The 25,331-nt window shown below is 41.0% G+C and overlaps 2 protein-coding genes across 6 annotated transcripts in view; both read left to right on the top strand.

Moving 5' to 3' along the window:
* SH3BGRL (SH3 domain binding glutamate rich protein like) overlaps nt 1–11,584 on the top strand; it is a 36,599-nt gene extending 25,015 nt beyond the window's left edge. The window contains exons 2-4 of the mRNA XM_049827317.1: nt 927–1,112; nt 4,408–4,488; nt 8,720–11,584. Of these exons, the coding sequence (XP_049683274.1) occupies nt 927–1,112; nt 4,408–4,488; nt 8,720–8,752 (300 nt within the window). The 3' untranslated portion in view covers nt 8,753–11,584. The remainder of the gene's footprint in view (nt 1–926; nt 1,113–4,407; nt 4,489–8,719) is intronic.
* A 3,359-nt stretch (nt 11,585–14,943) lies between these two features.
* On the top strand, nt 14,944–21,057 carry LOC126050030 (TLR adapter interacting with SLC15A4 on the lysosome-like). Of its 5 annotated transcripts, XM_049827314.1 has the most exons (4): nt 14,987–15,326; nt 15,961–16,110; nt 17,289–17,391; nt 19,337–21,057. In XM_049827314.1, the coding sequence occupies exon 4, from the start codon at nt 19,384–19,386 to the stop codon at nt 20,308–20,310; it is 927 nt and encodes a 308-aa protein (XP_049683271.1). In that variant the 5' UTR covers nt 14,987–15,326; nt 15,961–16,110; nt 17,289–17,391; nt 19,337–19,383; the 3' UTR covers nt 20,311–21,057. The 5 variants fall into 5 exon arrangements, with proteins under 5 accessions (XP_049683270.1, XP_049683271.1, XP_049683272.1 ...); XM_049827313.1 differs by lacking the exon at nt 15,961–16,110 and having other exon boundaries at nt 14,944–15,022; XM_049827315.1 differs by lacking the exon at nt 15,961–16,110.
* The last annotated feature ends 4,274 nt before the right edge of the window (nt 21,058–25,331 follow it).

The raw sequence follows: 25,331 nt of genomic DNA, 5'->3' as shown, positions 1-25,331 counted from the left end.
GTTATAATTTCCTTTATGGTGGTAAAGTCATGCAGAGGAAGAACAGAGCATAAACAGAACATCTCTGTATCAGGAAGCCAATAATTCATATATGACAGTAATAAAACCCACCTTTCCTGTAAAAAGCCAGCACAGTCTTTGCCGCACGGATCCTGCTTTTCACTTGGGTGCTGGGCGAGTACACAGAGGACAGGCTGCATCAGGTCTGGGATCTCATCCAGCCTGTGCAGTCAGCCCCACAAGACTTCTCCTTAAGTTGAGCAAGGATGGGGGATGCAGGGTCACAGCTCTCCAGAGACCATACCTGCCGCCTCTGAAACCCAGAACATAGCAGAAGAGGTTTTCTTTTTGTCCAAAGAAACATAAGCAAAAATTGCTTTGGGATCTTACTGTTAATGACAACTTGATGAGATCTCTGTTGGGACGTCCATGCAGTGAGGTGCACAGCCTACATGAGGAGGACAAAAACCTGAACTCTGAGAAGGGTGGGTTTAACCTGTGCTTCCAGGGGCACGGAGGAAGGAGGTTGTACCTCAAATGTCCCTCCAGCAAACTTCACTGCACCTGAAAAAACAACATTCTCCTGAGTTAATTGTAAAACACAGCCAACACAGCCTCTGTGAGGGCACTGCTTGCACCTTTGCTTTTGGTTGGAGACCTTCAAGGTTCACAACACTCACATGTATATAGGGACAGTGTCTTTAGACTTCAGCCTGTTGAATTATGTAGGAGCCAAGTCAAGGCTCAGATATGACTCTTTAGAAGATGCTTTTTTATTCTAAGAATTTTCTTACCACTTCCATTTTCAACCTGTTTTGCACCCTCTTGTTTCTGCATTGAACCCTGGAATTGCATAATGCACAGCAGATAAAATGGTTTGACTGATTTTGTTTGCTTTTTCTCCCCCCCTCCCTCTTTTGTGACAGATTAAAAAGCAGCAGCAAGATGTGTTAGGTTTCTTGGAAGCCAACAAAATTGAATTTGAGGAAAAGGATATCGCCGCCAATGAGGAGAATCGGAAATGGATGCGTGAGAATGTCCCTGAAGACAGCCGGCCAGCAAGCGGGAACCCCCTGCCACCCCGGCTCTTCAATGACAGCCGGTACCTTGGGGTAAGGAATGGCTCCAGGTCTCCATTGCTTCTCGTCCTAGTCCTCTTACTCTCTGCCATAGTCTGTGCTTTGCTCTTGTATTAAGCAGGGAAGGACTTCGGCAGCTGTATGTTTAAGCATGCAAACTGTGAAGGACGTGGAAGGTGTTAGACATTTACTCCTCTTCTTGGGCTTTTAATAGTAATTGATTCTTGAATATTCCAGTTCCATTATGGAGAAGAGATTAAAATTCGGACCTCCTGATTCCCAGATCATTGTGCTACTTGAATAAGCCTACCACCACCTTGCAGTGTATATATATATTTTTTTCCCCTGTGGGTTTTTTCCTCTCTTATGGCTCTGAAAATTTACAAGGTTTTTTAATTCTCATATTCACCATGATTGTGAACTAACACTTCACAGAAATTTGGCACTGTTGCACCAACCTTATGTTCTATAGCAAGTTCAGAGAGCTGAGCTGTTCTATGTGGGGTTTGCCAATATGCATGGAGCCCAGATCGCTCTGTAGTCTGTTCATCTTCCAAAACAAGTGCTTATATGAAGTGATGTCTGCCATGATCATAAATCAGTTTTCTGATCCTTCTTGGGATCAGTTTTTGTATACCGCTTGCAAAATGAAGGCTGTTGCAGTCCGCTTACTCCAGTGCCTTGAATAGATGAAAACTCATGTTGCAAATACCATTCCTACTTGTAATTATTTTAATGCTTGACCAAAAGTAAGTTGCCCTGTAGCACTTCTACTCAGCAGGCCATGCTTGAATGATTATTAGATTAACTGTTAATTTTATTTTAAAAATTTAGTATATTCTGAAAAAAGCTCATAGTATGCATTCCTCTGGTGCTGTGTGTTGGTTTTGAAGTCGTTTTGCAGTTTGGTTCTGACCTGCGAAGTCTGCAAGCCAGAACCTGCCAGTTCTAGACCTTTGCAAGGCGATTCTGTGGCTACTGAAAGAATCATTCTCAATGTGCCAGGAATTTTTCTTGCTTGTAATAAAAGCAGAACTTGAAACAATATCCACAGTGAGCTAATGTACCACTTGGCTCTCAAAATATTATGGACTGTGGTTGTGATGTGGAAAAAGGTTGGTTTGGGGAGACAAATGTAATGATCAATAGTTGTGTGCAGCTGAAAGCTGAGAAAGGGCTAGTCACAAAGAGTTGAAAATCTCTGTTCAGTCACCTGTCTTTAAAAACAAACAAAGAGGCAAATATTTCTGTACCAGTAGGAAGTGCAGTTGCAACAGTATCACCTTTCTCCCTTGGTGTACCGAGGTTTAAGGATCCAAGCTGATCATTGTGCAGTTGTCCTTTATCAGTAAAATGTTGCCAAATTTCTGCTGCATTGCTGCAGCTGTGCAGCAAAACAGGGGTTTATTATGCAGTGGTCTGGGACAGGAAGAAAAAAAAGCTGTATGCACTTAGGTCTGGATGCTTGCTTATCAGAGATGCTTCTAATGTATCCCCAACTGCAACCCACAACGGTTCTGAATACGGTAGTTTTGGGGAGAGCGGTATAGATGCTTCAGACCAGTTCTTGCTGTGGGTTCATTTCATCCCCAAAGTTTTGGTTGATGTCACTTTGAACTTTTGAAGTTCAGTCAATTTGTGTAGCTGCATTCAAATTACTGCAGTTTAGCTTTCAGGAAGGTAAAAGTTAATTCTATGCCCACACACTTGAACCTCTTTATGTCTTTATCTGATTCATCTCAAGCATGAACTTCCCTGTTTGTTTCATCTGATGCAGCATAACTGGCAGAGGAATGAGCAAATTGACTTTTATTGGTCTGTGCACAGCAGAAAGGCTGTAACTGTAGATGCTGTGCAAGTTGGCATGAACCCTGCTCTTTAGTCACAGGCATTCCTTTCCTGGTAGATGCTATGAAGCAGACTGCCAGACTATGCACTAGCAAGATAAACAACCCCTTTGTTATCAAGCAGTCCCAGTATTGTCAACAGAAGGGCTTCAGGGAGGATTTAACGTAATCATACACATTTTTATCAAACTAGCACCCAAATGCTGCATGTACAGATCGAACAATAATTTGACATCCCTGATGTCTAGGCAGTTTTATCCTCTGTTCCCTGTACTTTCTTCTGTTCCAGCTGCAACAGCCTCTTCTTAGAGCTGCCCCTGCTCTGAAGACGCTGCTATTTTCAAGCAGCATTTGCTATTTCTTAGGCTGTTGCCTACCAGACAGACAGACATGTGAAGCAGCATGCCCTTAATGGCAGCTCTGTCCCTGACTTCAGCCCAAGACTGAGCCTGCTCTGAGCTGCTGCCTTGTCTTGGGTTTCGCAGCCAGGACTCCTGCATCAAAATATTCCCCAGTAAAGCTGGAAGAAGCTGGTACTGTTGCTTCAGTTAAAAAGGGAGAGAAGGAAAGTCGTAGGACAGATATCTGCTGAGTTTGGAAATCGGAGTGAGGGAAGTATGTGGTAACTCGGACAATGGTGGACTTGCACAAATCTGGGTTCATTTGGTCAGTGTTTGGCAACAGCTTGGTCAGTGTTTGGCAACTGCTGTTGCTGAGACACACTGTGGGCTTTCTGCTTGCTCTTTCCTAACTCAGCAGACAGCTAAGCTGTGTTGTTTGTACTCTGTACAGCACTGCATTCTGTCTCAAATACAAAAAAGGGCAGAGAAGGAAGCATTGGTATTTCTTTTATTATTTCATTGTTTTTACCTTAATTGTCCTGGGAAGTGGCTGTGTGCATTCTTAGAGCAACTGTAGTACACTATGAGTACAATGAACAGTGTCACCTGATTTCCTTCATTTGTATAGACTAATCATTAATGGGAAACGTGATGGGAAAAGGTGTACTCTCAGTTTACGGGTTTAAGTTTAACTTTTAACAGGTTTAAGAGTATGTGCGTAGTTGCACGGTTGCCATTACTGATCAGTAATTAGCAATGGCAGCTGGAGATATCGGTGTTTCAGATGACAAGGTATGGGCTCAGCCCACTCCTGCAGGAGGGACGTCCATGCCAGACCAGTGATGACAACTATCTTGCTATGGAGGCTGTCCCTCTGGGAAAGGCAGAAGCACCTCACAGCAGCGTCTTGTTGCTACGGATAGTGAAATTCCCAGCTTTTCGGTTTTCAGACAGTACAGTTTATATGGTATTAGTGCTAATGATAAATATCTAAGGTGACACTCTGAATTTTGCATTCGGCCACAGGAAGCAGTTTGCTTGGTGAGGGTTGGGTAACACACCAAATTGAGCCGCGATTATTTCAGACAATTCATACTTCTCGCTTTTGTTTCCAACCCCTCCCTGACTCCCATGGTGAAGGACTATGAAGCTTTCTTTGAAGCACGAGAGAACAATGCGGTATATGCATTTTTAGGCTTGACTGCGCCACCTGGTTCAAAGGTAGGTGTGCACATTTCTTACAGTAAACCACAACCTGTATTTTACACCTTGTTCTTCTCTGCTCATAGTAGGATGTTTTTTGTGTTCTGTGGTTGCCCCAGTCAATCTACCTGCTAGTCTGATACTCAGTCTCCAGAGACTAACTTTCAGGCTTCAACATCACAGCAATACACTGTTGTTATGTGCTGGTTTATTTGGAGGATGCTGTGTTCCCTAGAGGCATCTGCGTCCCCCTCTTTCTACCCCAAAAGCTCAGTGTTTGGTACAGATTCTCTTTCGGTATCCTCACTGCAGAGCCACAGTGCTCTTTTTGAAGTTATTGGAAAAACTTTTTTTGCTTCAGAAAGAAGAGCTGGGTCAAGTCCTTCACTAGTAATAATTGTCTCTTACCATTGGATTTTTTTATTTATTTTTTTTTATTGTACACTCTGGCAACAAACGAAAGAGTAGTTAATAGTTGCACTGAAGAATGCACAAGAAATCTAGATGAAAATAATTGTCACAAAACCAAAGAATTATTTCAATTCAGTGAAAAAACTGAATTCATGTGAAATTTTTATAAGATTTTTGTACTAGAAAATACCTTGAAACCAGAGTTGTGTTTTTGAAATAATATGGTCATGCTTCAGAGTAATTTTTTCCTCCAGCTTGTTATCTGAAGCCTTGTTTTCCTTTGCCAATTACAAACTGGGTTGCCGCTTTGCGGGTGCAATGGGCTGGAATTCTCCTTTTGATTTTGATAGGATAGGACAAGCCTACTTTATATGTTTCACTTGACAGCAGCAGGATCCTCCAGGTCACTTCCAGCTTTCTTGTTGCAGGGGATAAACACGATGGTTCCTTTCAACTTTATTCATGTAAGAGTTGAAAGTCATGCTGTGCATGTCACTAAGACACCTAATTTTAAAGGTGGATGATGATCCATCAGTAGTGAGAATTACAAGTTGTGGGTCAGTCTGAAGCAGTTTTGGGAGCCAAACTAATTTCTAGCAGTAGCTCCACTAATGTGAATGGTGCAGTGAGGAAAAACTCTGCCTCGTACAGAGAGTTGCAGAGAGCAAAACTTGTGATATGTGCCCCAGCATCGTAAGTCACTGGCGTCAGAAGGCCAGCTGCACACAGTGCGATAGTCAAGTAAATCTTATTGAAGTTTCTTGGAACATCTGCACAGCGCTGTACAAAAGAGTATGCAGGACGGAGCCAAGAAGTGAGAAAGCAGCCCTGACACCACGGGATGCAGAAAAGCCAGCGCATTTCCCCTTGCAGTCGAGATCTGGGAAGCGCAATGGTACTGGAGAGCAGTTGCTGCCATAATGAATCAGGTCATCTGTCTGTATAACATTTATGAACATCGCTGCTTGCTTAACCTGCCAGGTTGCAGAAGCAGTCTGCATGCCTATTAGTTGCTCTGATTCTGTCCTAAGGGATGCTCTGATTCCATCCTCACCTAAGGAAAAGGTGAGTTTTAAAAAGGAGAAATATAATGCAGTTGTACTCTGCTGAATTTTTATATTGCTTGCTACAGCTTGGGGAGGCGCGTTTGAGCTGAAGAAGATAACCTTTGCGTAAGTGACCTTGTATTTAGCGCATTCTGCTGTTGGTCTGACTTTTGGTATCTGTCCCACAATTACATGATGTCAAATCAAGCTGATTGCCTGCTGCTGAGGAGGAGAAACTGATTTGTAGATGCTGAAATTGGCATTTACAGTATAGCTGCATGCAGCTTGGATATAATACTGTAGCTAATGACATTGCCTCTGCATATGTTGCTACATAAGATGGAGTAAGTCCGGGAACAACCTGTGTGCGATTGCAGGAGAGGACCTTGACAGCAAACCTCCAGTAAATGTCATTATGAGAGATGTGGAAAGTTAGTTGACTCTGAACACAAAGGTCCGATATTAATGCTAAACAAGAAGGGCTCAGAAGTGAGCATGGGAAATGCAAGTAACTATTTACTGAGCCCTGGTGCTTTGGTTTGTGCTTTGGACACCGAGAATACAATTGGACCTACAAACCCTGGGAAAGGTTGGCTTTCAATTTATCTTAAATACCCCTACTTCAGGCAATACGGGTGGGTTTCAAAAGGAGAGGATTTTGTGAGTTTAAAGGCTGTGATTAATTATTTAGAGACTGAGAGCATGCTGAGTGAGGGGCCTTGAGGGAGAAATAAGGAAAAGTATGAAAGAAGGGGTAGTGCCAAATCTGAAAAGCTGAGCCTTTCCCAGGTAATTTGCAGGACCATGCCCAAGGAAATGGATTTGGACCTTCGAGAAATAGGTTAGCATGTTCTCTGAGTTACTTGGACCCACTTTCCTGGGGATGAGGGAAATACCAGGAATCCTTTCCAGCTTACCACTGCCTGTTTTGAAGAGAAGTATTTTGTCTTGCACTTTCTGGAAGAAAAAAAAAGCTAGGTATCACTTCTGTAGGGCCCATGACTGGTTAATGGAGTTGTTACAATGCCAAGGGAACCATCTCCTCTTTCTTACCAGTCAAAGAACCGCTTGTCCTTTAGAGAATATCGAACATCCTTGTTTTGTCCAGGCTTTGTAGTTCTTTTTAATCTTTCCTTCATTCTTCACCTGTCTTTTCTGCCACGAACGGATAGGATGCCCTCGCACGAGCAGCATGACTGCATGGTGACGTCCCGGTTCTGCTCTTTGACCCGTGACATGCAGCCAGAGGAGCAGAGCGCGGTCCAGGAGCAGGGCAGACCTGAGCCAGCAGTCCAAGCGAGGCTGTTCCCACGCCCCTCAGTTAAAAGGCAGCGCGATGCTAGGCGCTTGGGCAGATAGCCAGGAAAACCAGAGTGTTCCACCATGTCTAAGATAAGGGAGATATGCGTGGTACTTCCTGCCCTGCAGGCTGGGGTCACCCACTGTGTCCCCTCTTTTACCAGTCTTACAGGCTTCTTGGAAATTCCCTTCTTAGTCCTTCCTCCTCTTGTTTTTTATTTGTTTAGCATACTGGTTCATGTTAACAACGATACTGTTGAGTCTGTTATCTTCAGTATTTCTCTGCAGTCACAAAAGCAAACAACTCCGTTGCATAAAAGTTGAGTTGAGCAGATGTCAAACTTTTCCCTTTAAAATAAACCATGCCGTCCACCCTGAAGTTCTGCAGTGAGAGCACTGTGCCTCTGTTCATCTTCTTGTAGACCATGTTGCTGCTAACAGGTAGTTAAATTCATCTTCAGCCGAAAGTACACTTGTAGAAACCATCTTCAGAAAAAAATTACTTTTGCATTTCTTCTATTGTCATTCTGTTCCCATTTGTGACCACCTTACAAAGGCTGAAAGAAGACTGAAAAATGCACACTATTGTTTTTCAATGTTCCTTCTGAAACATACTGCGAATTGTTAGAAGTTAGCTGGTATGTCTGCTGAACTGCTTTAGCTGTTCCTTCACCTCAGAAGCTTCATAGGAATGTTTTCATGTAGCCGATGGTCCCTCGAAGAGGTGTGGGTTGGGAGCCCTGGGCATGGAGAGCGGGTCACCCAGGGAGCACGTCCCCGCTGACTCACTTCCCCTCCGGCAGCTGGGAGCTGGGATTACTCAGCAGTGCCAGTGCCAGGACAGACCTGCTGCAAGCCCCAGGACGGACCTCACGTATGGGTCTAGTGCTGGAGCAGCTCCGAGCTGTGTCAGAATAAAGACTCGCAGGCTGCCCCGATCATCCTTCTGGAAGGCAAAAGCTAAATGCTGGCTTTTTGTCCTTTGGTAGGATTTAGTTCAGATAGTAAATTGCGTCTCTGCTGAGACCTGTCTTGTTGTGTCCATCCCCCCGCCCTTTTTTTTTTTGGGGGGGGATGTGGAGACATTTATTAATTAAGAATTCCTTTTCCATTTAACCATAGTTCTTCAAATAATCTTTGCTCCCTAAATAGTTCTTGTGTCCTAACATGAAATGAGGGATAACTTGTTATATCTGATCTTCTTTGGTTTTAAACTTCCGTCGTCAAAACTGGCTATGGACACAGGTTGGAATATTCCTGCAGGTACTACCTGAGCTGGCTTAGAATTGGAGTTAAAGCCAGCACTGTATGGGACTTGTTTTATAATGTCATCGTAGGCAGCGGGGAGTCTTTTCTTGAGTTGGGTTCAGTACTGCTCACTTCTTAATCACGTACTGCTGCAGTTTCTGTTGTGTCATCTGCTAACACAGGTATGTGTAAGTTGTCACCTTTCATAAAGTACTAATACGTGTAATTCTTTTCTGCTATTTCAGGAAGCTGAAGCACTGGCAAAGCAGCAAGCATGAATTTCAACTGCCTTAAATGTTCTGTAAAGGGAATTTCCACAGCTTTTTATAAAATAATACAATTGTCTCTGCTTCAAGAAATATAGATGTGATTTCTAACGTTTGATTGGTGCTTGCAGCATTCACCGTACATAATACAAATTTGAACACAAGATGAAAATGTGAACATAAAGGTAGAAAGCACAGAGTGTATTATTGCAAAGTTGGAAGCATAGGAAACTGAAGCAATTGGACATGAATGATTTTCACATAGTTTAAACTGTCATGGCAATTCGTCCATTTTGTGTAAATCTCAAGAAACTATTTTAGTACTAATAATACAGATGGGGTTATACCTAGAGATCCAACTATTTAAAATATGGAAAACAAGCAACAGCATCTAAAACCTTATCAGATACTAACTTTAGTGCCTGAGTTGCCTCAAAAATGTTACTGAATTACACAGTAAATTTTCAGTGTCTTTTCTGGTTTCAGATGAAATTGTAGGTGGTATCGTGTAGTATAGCCATTGTAGTAACTTTTGAAAGTTGTGTTTGTTCTTTTGTAGAATGGTTATTTAAGATTTGTATTGTAACACGCTGTACAGATGATAAGAAAAAATAATAATGCCATGTATTTCTCATTTAAGTGATCCATGTGGGCTCTTTTGACAAAGAAAAAGGGATTTGGGCAATGGACAGCCTTTCTGTTGGCAAGTTAATCACACAGCTGCCTAAGCATGACGCGATTACATGTCTGCGTGCAGGATTCGGTGCACCTCAGTGACGTATGCGCTAATTCCCAGGCAATGTTGCAAATAAGCCAAAATGGCCAGAAATGGCATTTCCTTACCTGTGTAAGGGTGAAAGCCTTTAATGTATTTCTCTACAAAAATACCAGTTCACACTGCTTATAGCATTAGGCATCTTATTGCATGTTCAAGTAGTCATTAGATTCATATAGTATTTTTTCAAACGAGGAAATAAATGTTTGAATAGCAAGAACTATTGTAATTAAGCAAGACTTTTTTTTTTGTAGGGTTTAAAACCTTTTTTTCCATTGTTATTGCTATATCATGAAGCTATTACAGGAATTGCAAATCTATTAAAGTGGCTTGTAGTGGTGAAATTACCATGTGCAATATTAACCTGTCTGTTCTCCCAGTGCTCATGAGATAGTCTGTATTTCTTGGCCATGTTCTGCAAAAATACAAATAATTACAAGTGCCCTGAAGGGTAAGAAACAGGTTTACAAAGTGTGTGGGTAATTTAAAATGCATTTTGCACCACATAATGTACTTATTCCCCAAAAGCATCAAAAGACAGTAAGAAAGATAATTAGTCCTTGCTGTAGTTAGAGGATCATTCTAATAGCTCTGCACACACACATTTTGATTTTCTTTGCTTTATGAAGACAGAGAAGCAGGTGGTACAGATCAGCAAAAGGCTGCAGCATATCATCGCCATGCGGTTATTTTACACTGATGCTGTAAACTGTATGCAGTGCTTTCTAAATACTTTCTGAAAAGGATTACGGTTCCTAGTTTTGAAGCCTGGAATTAGGAACAGGCTAAAAGTAAAAACTTACATTTACAAAAATGTTCTGAAGTGCAGTAATTAAATACTTCCCTTACCAACATTTCTGTGGGGCTTTTTTTTCTGTTCACTACAACTGATGGTTTTGTCAACATCTGTTAAAAGAGAAATGCAGCTAGTTGCTTTGGTTGGAGAGCAGCTCTGCTTCTAGACAGCTCATGATGAAACCTCCACAGATGTCCGAGTGAGCAGGATCTGGCATGGAGCCAAGTTGGTTAAAATGACATTGAATTCATGTTTTATCTTTTCTAATTTGGGAGCCTGGGAGTCAGTTTGAAGCTTGTGCTTACAAAAGCAAGCACAGTATCAAAAGGCATAGGGATAGATTAATGTTGCCTTACCTTCAAGATTAATACACGCATTTGTGCTTTTTCATTAACAGGCTTTATCAGTAATTGCTGAAATTTTGTGAAACTTATTTTTAAGACCTTTTGGGGATGGAAGTTAGGTTACATTTTAAATCCAGTGTCTGATGTTTGTTGTTCACAATGATTTCATCTTTCTGAACAGAGGTGATTTTTCTTTCTTAATATTGGCATAATCTTTCCCTGTGTCTAAACTAGCGGTTAAATTTTGAGGAAGTATGTAAGAATACTAAGTGAAGTCTTGCAAAGAAAGTGGAATTTGACACACAAGCCACTATACTAACGCCAATTTGCTGTGTTTCCTGTGTAAGGAAAGTATGGTGTAAGTTCTGTGAATTACAGTCATTATTTTGGAGAAGCCGTAATTGAAAGTTGCTGCCAAATTCTGTCGGTTCAGCGACCCAAAACATTCTGAAACGAGGTCAATCTCTGTTTCTGATGGTCAAGAAAATTGCCAAGTTTAAGAAAGCAAAGTCACTTCCCTCGTCTGGTCCCCTACCCTTGCCATATGGTAGCGTTCAAACTGTATCAGCATTCCTAAGCAAGCTCTGTTGAGACAGACTGAATTATTTCTTTGTCCAGGGAACAAGGCACCAACACAAACTGAAAAATACCGAAAATATCTCTTTGGTGTGGGACGGTGTGTAAAACTTGCATTCATTTTGATGCAGATATCTTGCATGAATTTAGGAGTGCTAGGAATCTGTTGCCTATATGCTGTTTTTCTGTTTCCCATACCTGTGTTAGGCTAATGATGGGTGCAAGAACTGAATTTGTTAATTTCTTTATTCTTTTTTTTCCTATGTAGAAGGCAGGCATTGAGGACTTAACCTGTATATTAACCATTCCTGTATCATTCCAATAAAATTGTTTTAGAATGCTTTCTCACACAATTGACTTGTTTGCATGTTTTGTTCACGGCTTGAAGTGGTCCCGTAAGTTGAAAGACGTGGAGTTTTCGAATGAAAATACTGCTCTCTGAAAGTACAGGATCTGTACAACAAAGTGAACGTAACGCATCTGCTGCTGCTGCTTGTGAAGTCTGTTGGGTTGGATCTCACCTGTTGCAACTAATCAGTTTTAATTACTTAGGATACACCTACCCAAAACAGTCTTTGGAGGTTTTGGGGGTTTTAGGAGAGCACTGAATACGCTTCCTCATTAACCTGCTTTCCCACTCTTTCCCCAAGGCAGTTACAAATCGGAAGCGGACAGGGCAGATCAGCTTCACCCCATGCCTGTTGAGCTTGCCAAACAGTCGCAGTTGCTTTTTTTGCAATGTGTAATTAATTAGCTGTGTGCTGCTCACAGCAGGGGAACTATGTTATTTAATATTTGTGTTGCCAGAGGGCGGTGTAGGATAAATTTTTAAACTAAAACTATTCCCTTTTACCTTCTCTATTTGCCTGGTAGACCCAGCAGGTACATTCTTTTAAGCTTTACATGCTGAAGTTTTGCACCACCTAGATGATCTTCTGTAGAGCTACAGAAAATGCATTCTCAGCCTCTAAACTGCAGTAGGATTTCCCCAAATCCCAGACTTCAATTCACATCCTCTGAAGGAAACCAGTAACTTAATTCTTTAAAGAGTGGTTTGCGAGAAGGCTGCTTGCTTGCCATTTATAGGATCAGCTTGTTTTCTGTCTGAACAACTAATGCACAACGGAGAACCATCAGTTACGTCGATGTCTTTTAATGGTGTTTATTGCTTGTCTCTCACACTTACTTGCCCTTTTTTAGTGTCTTAAAAAATAGTCCACTATGTAAGATAGGGAAAAGGGCTTTTGATGCTATTTCTAAGTTACAGTGAATCTCATTTACTTTCCCTGTATATACATTTCACTTGTATAACCCAGAAAAATCTCTGGTTTTCTTGTTTGTTCATAAGAAGTCTTAAAAAACCAAATTGTTATTCATTAATATAAAGCTCAATACAAATAGTTTTCAAAAATGTGTTTAAAAAAACAACTGCATGTGTGCATATAATGTTTACTTAACTTGCTGTTTCAGGTTACAACGGTGTGCACTGTAATAATAAAACTTTTTTACCAATTAATGTCGGATTTTATTCATTTCTCATTTAACATTCTTAATCTGTATGTCATAGAAAATTCTGTAAAGTCTGATTATCATTCAACTGGTGTTGCGCATATTTGAAATACCAGAAATGTCTTGCAATACAAATTTGAGGTGTGCATGGTGGAGATAGGTGCCGGCTAGTCCCTTACTGAAGGGTCTTCAGAGTCAGTTCAGGTTAACTCCACAAAGACAAAGCCCAGAATGGGTTAACTTGAGGTACAGTTGCAGTCAGCAGAAGTAGCCGAGTAAATGAATGGCTCCTGAGCAGCTCCATTACTGGTAAGAGACTGTGTATGTGTGTATATGTATACACTGTATATAAAGACCTGTTCTGCATCTTGTTTTTTTGGTGTGTTTTTTTTTTTTTTTTAAACCTGAGAAAAAGGTATTAGCTAGTCCTGTGCCCTTGGGCCCACAACTTGAGAAATGCAAGAAATAAGACTTACCAAGAACAACGTTATTAAGTTTTTGTCTAGATTCAGACTCATCAGTAACCTATGTTAAGAACTTTATCAGACCTTTTATCTCCTTTATTTTCTCCATTATGGTAAGAGAATTTTAATAGCCAATTTAAAAAGAAACTGAGACAACTCATTACCTGGGAACAAGCCATTAAGCTTTCCTGACTTGGTGTTTTCCTCTTTTGCCAGTCTTGCTTTTTCAGGGTTTTTTGGTGATGTAAATACAGGAGTTGGAAAGTGTGTATGATAATGCCTAGAGAGAGGCATTCTGTGATGACATTTCCCTGATCTCATGCCCAGCCTCTGATTTTGAGCTGATTCAAGGTGTGAGGGGAAAATGAAGGCCTTTACTTATTGCTCCTTATCCACATAGCCCATTCCAGATCAGTGAAGCGTATCTGAATAGATCAGGTAGCACTACCTAAACAAAATAATCCCACTTTACAAAAAAAATAATTACCACATAGTTATCTTTTAGTGAGTTCCCACACAAGCATTCTGTGATTTGTCCATATTACGCGATCGTGGTAGAATGTTTTAGACTGAAGAGTTCATTATTAATAATTTTGAAACGTTTATTGTTAACAATTTTTAACTATTGGTAAACTTTTGGAAAAACTTTGGGAAATGCAAAAGGATTCTGAAAGTCAACTTAAGGTGAAGTAGAAATCACCGTCTTGCTACAGGAGGTGAGCACTGTGTCGCAGTAAGTACTGAGTACTCCGAGTGTTCTAGTATGCAAAATACATATATTTAGTGTGTTGCATTTGTGAAGCATCAAAATTGGTCCTATATACAGTAATTCCTTCTCACAGGTCTGCCTGTTGAAGACACCTTCAGGCACTTAGGAGACTTCATTTTCAGCTGCTTGAAATAACATCTCAAAATCCTTAAAAAAAAAAAAAGGAAACAGGCACCATCATTAATACAATCTCAACTGCACTATAGTTTCCATCTGACTTTAATTCATCTTTGAGCCCTTTCCCAGCACGTAGGGTTAAGTTATTTTTCGCTTGTGCAAACAGAACTTGATCGGATACACGGTTCCTAACCACGAACGCGGCACTAAATCCTAGCTTTCGCCCACGGACGGTAAACGCCAGCAACACCACGCACCGCGGCTCCCAGCACGGTTCGGTCCCTCTTCCCTCCACTGAAGCCCGGTGTAAGGACAAGGCGGGGAGCGGGATGGGGCCGGGCCCGGGTCCCGCGGCTCTGCCCTTCCTCCGCCGTCCCCACCGACTACCGGGGACCGGCCGCCTCCTCCGGCCCTGGCTCACCGAGTAACTCCTCCCGCAGCCCGTTAACGGCCTGACTCTGCCCCGCCTGCCGGCCGAGGGGCCGTCGCCTCACCCCGACCCCCCCGTTTACCTGCCCGGGCCAGCCCACGCCGGTGTAACCGACCGTAATGGCGCCCACCTCCCCTCAGCGGCCGCCGCCTCGCGCCGTTGCCGCGGCAACCAACCGCCACACAGCGACCGAGGCGAGCCTGCCCCTCCTTCCCCATTGGGCGTTCCTCTGGTCAGTCAGCGTGAAGGCCCGCCCCCTGCGGGCTGAGGGAACCGCAGGGCGGCCTCACCCTCCGTGAGGCGAGTCCGCTGCCCGCCGCATCGGCGAACCGCCCCGCCGCCAGCGAACCGCGGCCCGAGCCCTCCGGGGCTTCTCCCCTTCTCTCTCCTTCTCCCCTCAGTGCTGGGGGTTCGTCCCCGGGCGCTTCAGCCTGCTGCAATGGTCCCGCCCGGCAGCTCCGGGCTCGGGGGCCTGCTCCGGGTGTCCGCTCGGGGCTGCGGGGTGAGCTCTCCTCCCATCCGGCCTCAGCCGTTGCCTTTGCTCCCCTGTGACCTCCCCGTGCCTCCTGTCCGCCGCTTCTTTAGGTTTAAAAAGTATTTTGGCCTCCCCAGATAACGTGAGTGCCTGCCCGCTGCAGAGAGACCCGTGTGGGTCTGTGCCCCCCCGGTCAGTGTGGGCCACCGTCGGGAGGCGGGCGCTGTCGGGGCCGGGTTTGGGTTTTGTATTTTGTTAAATCGGTCAGAAGAGGCGTCACCGAAGAGCTGGAGCGTCCGTTCGGGTGAAGGAGGAGCTGTTGTGCGAGAAGGTATTTGAAAACTCAGGGAAGTTGAGGTTGTTGGAATGAGGTACTGCTGGTTTAAATGGAAGACAGGAGACGTGCAACAGCTGTGCTTGGAAAAAAAAAAAACCCACCACCCAAACGGTCAGCGTAGTCAGTTTCTATAGCACGTTTATATGCACATAAAATACATAGTCTGGGCTGAAATAAGGGACTTGGTTTATATGCTGCTGTAGTTCATGTGACATGATACTTTTGTATGGTAACACACAATGCTGTCTTATTTACTTTTTCCTTACAGGAATGGTACAGTCAAATTTATTTTTCTTTGTTTATACATTTTGCTTTAAGTTTAGCCTCGGGACAAGTATGCTTGTCTTGCTGACTGTTTCTTCTGACTGCGGTCTGTTTTCAGCTTCTGAAATAACTTTGATTCTATCTTGTTCTGATTTTATTTTTGTAAGTATAAGGGGTTTTTTTGTAAGATCTTGTCGATAGATATATATAAATTTCCTTGGATATTGCTGCATTTGACACCTGAGTACAACTGAAATGAAAGGTGACTTGTTTTTAATCACTCAAGACTAATGACCTAACTTGATTTCTTCCTTTCTCTCTGTTACTTTTGTGTTTTGTTGAAACTCTCGCACAAAAAATACAGCTGCAGCTGGCACTAATTACAAGCTCTGTGAAGGAGGCAAGGTTTAAAACTACATGGAATTTGAACCACCCTGTTTCCTGCCTTCCAAGACTGGGGGCACGAGTACTCTGTTGAAGTCACAACCACATCTACCATGCAGAAATTAGTCATGTAAGATGTCTAAAATAAAGTAATTTTAAACAGCATTTAAATACCAAATGACTTTTATGTAAATTCAGTGGGAATAAAAATGGCTTTCATTCTGCCTCCATAAAAACTGAAGTCTTTTGTGAAATACACGTGATAAGGAGGGAAGAGGAATAATTTTAAAGGGAATCTACTGGACCTTTATGGTCATAGTTACTTCCAACCTTACATTAATTCATTTCTAAGGCACATCATTATTTTACTGCACAAACATGTTGTATGATGGGTTGCAATCAATATGTTGCTGTAATGTTATCTTTGCACTCTAGTTTTATTTTACATTTGTGTCTCGCTCCTATCATTACACTAAACAGTGTCTTTTTAAGATCTTTTGTCCAGTACTTTGAGATTCAACTTCTGGGGTTTGGGTTGGTTTTTTTTATCTTATGAGAAAAAGGAAATTTAGAAAAGGCATCAACAGAAAACTCTTGAAATTGTCCATGGACTGGATGCAGTGCTGGGGGAAGTGCTGTGGCTCAGTGCATGAGCTCGGTTTCAGCTGGAGCGAGAAGGACATGCTAAAATCACCATGGGGGCACCTCTGATGTGCCATTGAGACAGAGGTAATTTTTGAGCCCAGAGAAAGTGGCTTTGGTCAGTGAGCGATATGATTGCCCACAGCTGTCTGATGGCTACTGCTTTCAGAGAGGCAGATTCTCATATTTGTGTTTTATAGACAAATGACGTTTCATCAAAATCTTGATGAAATGGAGTTGTCAACTACTTCCCCATCAGAAGAAGGTCACGAGACTACAAATTTAGCTGTTTGTTTCAGAAGGGGAAATGCTGTAAATCACATCGCCTCTGTAAGTCCGGTGGATGATAGAACAAAACTGAACTTCTGTAGATGGAAGTGTTCGGTGGAATTCAGCTTCAAGTTTGAACAGCCTGGTGAGGTACAGGCACTCAGATCCTTTAGTAGCCTTCGTTGTTTTTAAATGACGTGTTGTGGCAGTTAGCAACTCATCCGCATTGCACCACAGTCAGAAACATCTCAATTTTTTTTTTTAACATCCACTTTTAGAGCTACTGTCACTTTGTATTCAAAAACTGCGCACTTTTCCAGTGGGATCACTTCTGTTTTAGGAGGAGAAAATGAGGAACTAACTCATATGTTCGTCATATTTTTTTTTTCCACACAGACCGTAGTGAAGAAAGAGTATGTAAGAATCTATTCTCTTCTAGCAGCTGTAGTAGGAGAGTTCTGGGCTATGTGATTATCTGCCTCTTACCCTACTAGGATCGGTAAGTCTGGGCTTTTTGTGTCTTTTTTTTTTTTTTTTCCTTATGCTTTGTTCCAGAATGCAGGCACCATTTACTTTATTTGAAAGAGAGCAATTTTGCTAAGATTACTGTATTTTAGCTCTACATTAGCACTATGAGCATTTTCAAAGCAATACAGCAACATTTTTTAGCACATAAGGATCTGGGTACCTGTGTCCTGTTTTTCAGAAGCAAATGAGGCATGCAGCATTCCAAATTCCATTGACGTTCAGCAAGATTTAGACTGCCAAGTACTCTTGCCTCTTTTGAAAATGGCACTTGGTTTCCCAAGTCCCTTAAGTGCTTAAGAAAATGTTGTCCTGCTTTTTGCATATGTAAATGATTCTGAAGATAAACAGTTATGCTAATGTAACCAGGAGAAGGCATGGTGTGGTGCCTTTCTTGTCTGCTTTGGTCTCACTTGCAGGCATATGGTAATTACAGTGTTACCTTCAGCTTCAGGGGGGGAACAGTGCCATTCAAGCTAAAAAAAGAACCCTGAAAAAATAAAAAGCAAATGGTTATAATGTAGCAGTGTGTATATTTAGGAGGGAAGTAAAAAATTTCCATCTCTCAAGTAATTGGAGTTTTAGAATAGCTTTCTGGAAGAGTACTGGGATTAAAAAAAGTGACCCAGTGTATCAAGTTTCATTTTAGAACAAGTAAGTGAGACTATATGGTTTGGTTGCTGATAGTTAGAAGCAAATTAGTAGAGTGAGGAGGATCTTTCTGGTTATATATCAAATATCGTATTAAATTTGCAGCGGTTTCATTGGTGGGGATAGCTATCTAATGACTGGCATGGCGTTACTACTGATGTAAATTGCCAGCACTGTGAAAAGTATTGAGCCTTAATTGTTCATGATATAAGTAGAATTTTTGGTGTATTTCAAACAGCATGACAGTATGTCATGTTCTTTGGGAGACTTGCTATGTGCTCTTCAGTAAAATGGCCTCATCCCTTGCCTCTCCCCCCTATTTCAAACCATGAGCACACTAGAGATGTGTAAAGGTAGTTGAATTATGCAGAGATTAAAAAGACATTTGAGGAACAGAGGGGTTTTCTTGTGTTCATGTTTCCCGGCCTTCCATAAGAGGAGTGGTGATGATCTTTTCCTTAGTGAATTTAGGTCAGACTCGGATCTAAATGGAAAGCTTCCCATTGATTTTAACAGTAGGTGAATTGAAAAGGAATGATAAGGCATCATTAAATGTTGTAGATTATTTTGAGACATGTTGGCTTGCTTTTGATTTTTCATGTGTATTAGTAAAACTGTGGAACTTATAGATACAGAAACGTACCACTCATCACTTCACTATTGGGGAAGACATTAACTACTTGTATCTTTTAAAATCATCATTAAGAGGGACTCTAAAAATATTTTTAATTTGTGAACTGGATTTTGGGATGCAGTTTTATTGTACTTGAAGAACTACCAGCATCTTTTGAAGCATCTTAGCACCTCATAGGAAGGCTCAGGCCAATTCAGAATCAACCTCTAAGTCTGAATTTGATCTTGATTTCCTTCTTATGTCACCTTTTTAGCTCTTAGAAATAGTTGTCTTTCAGTGGAAAATGTTGATTTGCAACTGATGGTAGTGATATAGACAAGTAAATAATATTGCTGATTTTTACGGCTCATAAGTATGATCTCTCTCAACTAGCCACAATGCAGAAGAGATACCTAGGAACAGAAGTGATATCACAGATAAGAACCTGGTTAATGCCCTTCCTGTATCTTCAGAGTGGTTTTTGTTAACAAGTAGAGGTTAAAATTGTAGAAGAGCATGCAGTTTACTGTTTACTAAAAATAAATATTCTAGAGAAAAAGAAAAATTGCAGTCTTTATGAAAAGTGCGTTGTTCATTTATTATTATTTGTCCAAATAAGTCTGAGGTACTCTGCCTGTCTTTCTTTCACTCACAGGACTACATGGCACTCTGGTGATTAGACTGTTACTCATACTTGTCATCATGTTGGCAGAAGGCATCTTAACTAGACTCATATATAAAGAAAGCTGTCATCAAGATAAGCCTCGCAAATCTCCTGCATCCAAAAAGGATAAAGAGGGAATCTGGAGACAGAAACTTGTAGACAACCCAAAAATCAAAGGCTTTGCTGATGGATACGAGAAGCAGGATGAGATCTCTGCTAGAAGTAGCAAAATGGAACATGGGAGTGGTCCTCAATGGAGATCCATAAAAGAGGTACCTGCAAAGGATCAGAGAACACTTGTTAAAGGAACTGCATCACCAGCTTTACATATCCCCAAAAGAGAACAAAATACTGAACAGATGGACTTGTATAGATCCTGGTCATGCAACAGTATTTATCAAAACTACCCTGACTTACATATCGGGGGAGACCATGTGGGGGACCATATGTGTGATTCAGGTTGTGTTTTGGACCATGTGTGTGACGAACTTCCCGATGGCCCTGTTTTACTGTCTGTAGATATTCCTCTAGGTCAGTTCCCTCTATGTGAGCATCCTGAAAAGCCAAGTGTGAAGTCTCTGTCTGGAGATGAAGCTGGAGAAAGGAGTAGTATCATGCTCTGTGCGGAGCCGCTTTCAAACTCTGTGCTCAACAAGTACATGGAAACAAAAGTGGCAGAGTTTTATAAACAGTTTTTTGAAGAAAATTTGACCAGGTGTGGTTCTGTAACAAACCTCCTCACTTGCAGTTTGATAAGGAATAACCTGAATCAGATAAGCTTTCAGGTATCACAGGAGCAGAATATAGAAACATCAAAAGCCAGAGAAGTGCTCTTGCACTCTTTAGCTTTGTTTAGTTTGCACAACACTACCAATGGAAATAGCTCTGAATTTAGTACTCCAAACTTACAGATCTCAAACCCAGCATGCATGAAAAAGAGCTGCAGGATGCAGTTTACATCATGACTGATCTGTTTAGCTGAAGAGATGAATATGATTCGGATACAAATATTTCGCTCTAAGGAGTAGGTAGGGAAATGAAAACATTTACACACTACAGATATTTTTCAAATAAATATTTTAAAGCTTAAACCATACTTTGTTAGTGGAAGAAGTAAAGGTTATTGTTTTCTTTTTTTTCTAATACAGAATTTGAAATTAATTTCTCTGTGAAATACTAGTCAAACGTATTTTTGAAATGTATATGTCCTTCTAAGACTCTGGCTGTATGAGTAATGGTAGTCACGTACCATTGGATTTACTCCTGCAAGAAAAATCAGTCAGGACGTGTGCTGGTAAAACTTTGCTCTAAGAGACTGATCCAGCCAGCCAGTAAGTAAAAGAGTCAAATTGTCTTTGGTGGACTTCGGATTGGGCTATATAGTTGAAACCCAAGTTTTGGAAATTCACATTCAAATTTTGCTTCTGCAAAGCTTGATCACAGTGGCTGAAAAAAATATTTCTTTGGTTTGAAAATCTTGTCAGCAGATGGAGGTGTTCAGGAGTCTGCATTGTTTTGTATATATTATCGTACATAGGAAATACATTGACATAGTACATGAATGAAGACGCTAATATTATTGCCTGTGTATGTTTGTCCTGCATAGGTGGAGTATGTGACAATGAAAATTAGGTGAAATAGTTGATGAAGGTTGTAAAAATATTTAGTTTTCTGTAAAAAATAATAAATCCTTACCTTTTTGATGAAATCCACTCAGCTTTCTGTGAGTATGTTATTTTATGTACCATTTGCAGTTTTGGTAAATGCACTCTGCCTTTATTTCCTTGGAAATGAAGCACCTGCAAGCAACCTTGGTAAGCTAAGACGACTGCCACATTCCTGAAAAGGTAGTGCAGGCTTTCTTCATCTTTGGAAATTTAAATGCAGATTTTGATACAGAAATTTCATTACTTAGCTTCCAAACCCATTTTCTTCCTTTTCTATTACTTCTTCTTAGTAAGTATTTCAACTGGAAATTAATCACTGTGTCACCATTGTAAAATGATAAATGAATTGGACTGTTACCTGGTCTGCAGAAGTTTTCTTCTAGTAAGGAAGCCTCTTTACTTGGACTGAGTATGGTCTGACACAGCTGCAGTTCTGGGTTTGCAATCATGAAACCTGAATCCAAAATCTAGCAACAAACTATATTTATACAATTGTAAGCTTTATAATGCATACTCATGTGCTCGTTAAATCATTTTATCCAGTTCTTGATGTCACTCAATGCATAGGGATGGGATGAGTTATAAAGCAGAGCTTCTCAGTCAAACTTCCTATGAAACAACTAATGTAAACCAAAACCTTCTCTGAGATGCATCTCTTAAACTGTGATGCATAATGTGCATTTTTTAAGTCTTTGTCAACCCTCTAAGAGAATGTGAAGGATCTTGTGATCTCTGGGTAATAATACATCAAATGCGTACATATTTGTGTTTGTAAATCAAGGCCTTTGACATCTTATCAGTCCTTTGAAGAGTTGTTTGTTTGTTGGGTCTCATCGTTTTTTTTTTCCCACCCCCCCCCCCCCCCCCCCCCCCCTTTTTTTGTTTGTTTGTTTGTTTGTTTAAATCCAGCACCTTTAGTTGTTAGGCTTTTTTGAAAATCATCTCTGAGCTGGCATTTATAATGAAAATACCAGTAAACATGAAAGAATGCCTCAGAACATTGAGAAGATCTGAGTTCACAAGGGATTCACCTTGAATCTCTTAATTCAAGTAATTTTGCTTGTTAATTAGTTGCATTTACTGTAATAGAAACAGTATGATGGGGCTTAGAGATAAAATTGTGCCTGTTTTGGCCTATACAGAAAAGGGAATTTGCAAAAAAAAATGTATATTGGTCCCTTAATAAGCTCTACCTTCTTGGCATGGGGCTTCTTTTGGGGGAAGAGGATGCAACTGCCGCTGTGTGCGTGATTTTATGTGGTGTCAAACAGTCTGCTAAATATAGCAGCGTGCATAATGGAAAGGGAACTACAAAGCTTCTGCGTATCTTAAGATTTTTAACCTTTTCTGATGCCTTGCAATGTCTTTAGGGTTGGTGGAACTTAGCTAAAGTGCATGGCTCAATGAATCAACGTACATAAAGTCTAACACACGTTTGGATGCCAGCACCTGGGTTTAATATGGTACGTATATTGAAAATTGAGATCAAACCTCAAAAGTCCAAAATTAAACACAAAACAAATAGGTGGCTGACAAGACTACTCAATCTGATAGATTGTCTGAACGAGCCTATCTAAGCAGTGAGCCAATTCGGCATCCAAGTGGAGTGAATACCCCAGGTTTTGCAGTGTTTCCCAGCTTTTTATACACTTTGACCTTGGAGCTGTAGGACAATTGGCACGCTGCTTCTTTTGAATTGCCTTGAAAACTGGGTATGCCCTTCCCTCAGCTGCCTTTGAAAAGTCTGTTCCTGCTCTTTGTTTCTCATCTTGAATACCCAACTTGCAATCTTCTATGTTATTTTTTGCAGGCAGTCTTCAATCTGAGGTAGACCTTTCCATGATAGCATCACCCTAATTCCATGTATGCCTCGTTAGTCTCCTTCTCAGCATTCGGAATCAAGGCAGGAGTCCTTTGGAAGAGGCCGAATGATTTCATTAAATTCTGGAGGAGTCCAGAGCGGGCAGTGCTCTAAAGTCTTCCTTGGTAGAGATGCAGAGAATAAGTTAACTGAGGGTGAGAGGAAGAATATTCCAAAGGGCATCAGTAACCAAAGGGTTTGCAATTGTAGAAAAAAGCGCTCTGTGGCATTTGTGCTGCCTCGGTCTAGCCTTGGATTTCCCCTGGGATATATTTATACTTCAAAGTCTTGAAAGAAGTTAATTGCCCAAGGTGGTTCTTCAGGAAATGTGGAAGTCAGAATTTAAAGCTGAGGTCCAGACTCTGGTTGTTTTTCTGTCCTTTCCAGCCCTGAGAAATGTGTTCAAGGAGACCCGTTCTTCTCTCCTGCTGACCTCAGAATCCTAGCCCTAGATATTTAAGTCGACTGCCGTTTCAACATTGATGTTAACAGAAGCAGCAGAAGCTGCTGAGCATCATCAGCTGCTACAGCGGGAGAAACCCTGATGGACCTGCTTCTCCCATCACCGTTAAGGAAATGGAGGGGCGGAAGAGAATATGGAAAAGAATATTCTGTGCTTGGCAGAACCTGAGGTTACTCTGAAGCTGTGTGCATCCCGTACCTTTCCAGGACTGGTTTTGGAGCCCATTTTTTAATTAGTTTTATCAAATACATGGACAATTTTAGCTAGAATGAAGAGAAAACGTAACACAGCAAGCAGTGTTATGAGAAAAGCATGTTATCTGTAGCCTGTATTATAATTATAGCCTGTATTACAACCTGAGGGAGGCAAGAGGTGTGTGATATAATTCATGATAGCAGCTATACCAAAACCAACCATATTATGGATGCAGGTGAAGGAAGGATATGTCTAGCACCTGTAAGGATAATACATGACTTTATTGCAGGCATGCTTTGGGGGGTTGTTTTTCTAATAGAAAAGCATAAGGTGACTTAGTTTTTAGAATTTTAATAAAGGAACAGTTTGGAGGAGGGAAAATGAAAATGTATTTTCAGCTAATTTATGTAGGTACTTAGCACAGCAATGCATGTTTTAGCAGTGCAAATGAAGATGTAGATAAATGCACATTGTTAATGTACAGTACCACAGACTATATTTTGTTGTTGATGCTATGCGGTTTTGCCCATGGAAAAGTATCATCTATGTACTTTTTCCACCCAGTATTTGTTACTCTGCTTTAATCCAAAATTTAAATAACTTCTCAAAATTAACTTCTCAAAATTAACTTCTCTTCGTAGGAAGAAAGAGATCTGTGGTGTTGCTGCAGAGTACATTTAAGGAACAAAATCTGGCAATTTCTGGAAAGATGAGGGAAATACATTTATTATTCACTTAGGTGTTATTTTTAGTTCGATTTTATTTTAATTGGCATGTTTCAATCCATGATATTTGGATTTATTTTATATTTGAAAGATACCGAGTCATATTCTGAATTTAAGTGAGTAAAACTCCATCAGCTGCACTGAAGCTGTGCCCATTTTCACTAGCAGGAAAAATGGCTCAGTGAACTCAAACTATGTAGGGAAAATCACTTAAAAGGTGTGTTTTTCCAGACTGCTGAAGGACAGCAGATGTATTTTATTACAACTGAAAGCAGTGCCATATTTTACGGGTCACGCACATAAGGCCAAATTCTGGCTGGCAGTTATGTTTATCCACATGCCAGAAAAACCTGAAATTGAAGGAGAAATACTGGCAGGGAATTTTTGCTTTCATTTCCAGTTCTCATTCTGTGTTCCTACAGAGAAATGTTCATCAGGTGCTGCGACCAGGACCCTGGAGTAAACTGGGCTCTTTGAGTTAAATCTACCCCATTAACTGAGACCTATAGTCAGGATGTCATTCCCCAGCCTGTGACCTCTCATGGGATATAAGCCCCTGTAGAAGGTGATTTAATCTCCCTGGGTGTGTAAGAGGGATTTTTACATGCCAGATCAACATTAACAATTTTTCGGATATCTATTAAATAGTCAAATGATGATATCTAGTGGTCGTTTCCTTTAGTACTTTTTAGTTCAGGATTCCTAGAGCTTTACAATCTTTTTGCAAATAAATCTCAAAGTCCACCTCTCTTTGGAGGATTATTTCCCACAGAAAGGCTGCCTAGGTGTGCAGAATAACAGCTTCCATTAACGGAGGTTTTTACATTCTGCAGATTAAAATCTAGAAAGATGGTAATCCAGCTTTCTCCTGCTAGTTTACAATTCTGATTTTTTTTTTTTCTGTTGTGCTCCTCTTTTACATATAGGTTTCCAAAATGTAGCTCTTTGATTTTAATTAACCTATATTTTTTGCTTTACCAGAAGAACCTCACCACTTCATTTCTGTCTGCATCTCCTTTGAGTTAATTTATTTGTGACAACCCCATCAATCTATTGGGAATATAAATCACCTGTG

Source organism: Accipiter gentilis, chromosome 24 (assembly GCF_929443795.1).
Source record: "Accipiter gentilis chromosome 24, bAccGen1.1, whole genome shotgun sequence".
NCBI classification, from domain to species: domain Eukaryota; kingdom Metazoa; phylum Chordata; class Aves; order Accipitriformes; family Accipitridae; genus Astur; species Astur gentilis.
This window is presented reverse-complemented; position numbering and strand designations above follow the sequence as displayed.

Bases quoted from the DNA above. Each gene is read 5' to 3' on its own strand.
- LOC126050030 (XM_049827313.1), top strand. From the start codon at position 19,384: ATGTTGGCAGAAGGCATCTTAACTAGACTCATATATAAAGAAAGCTGT.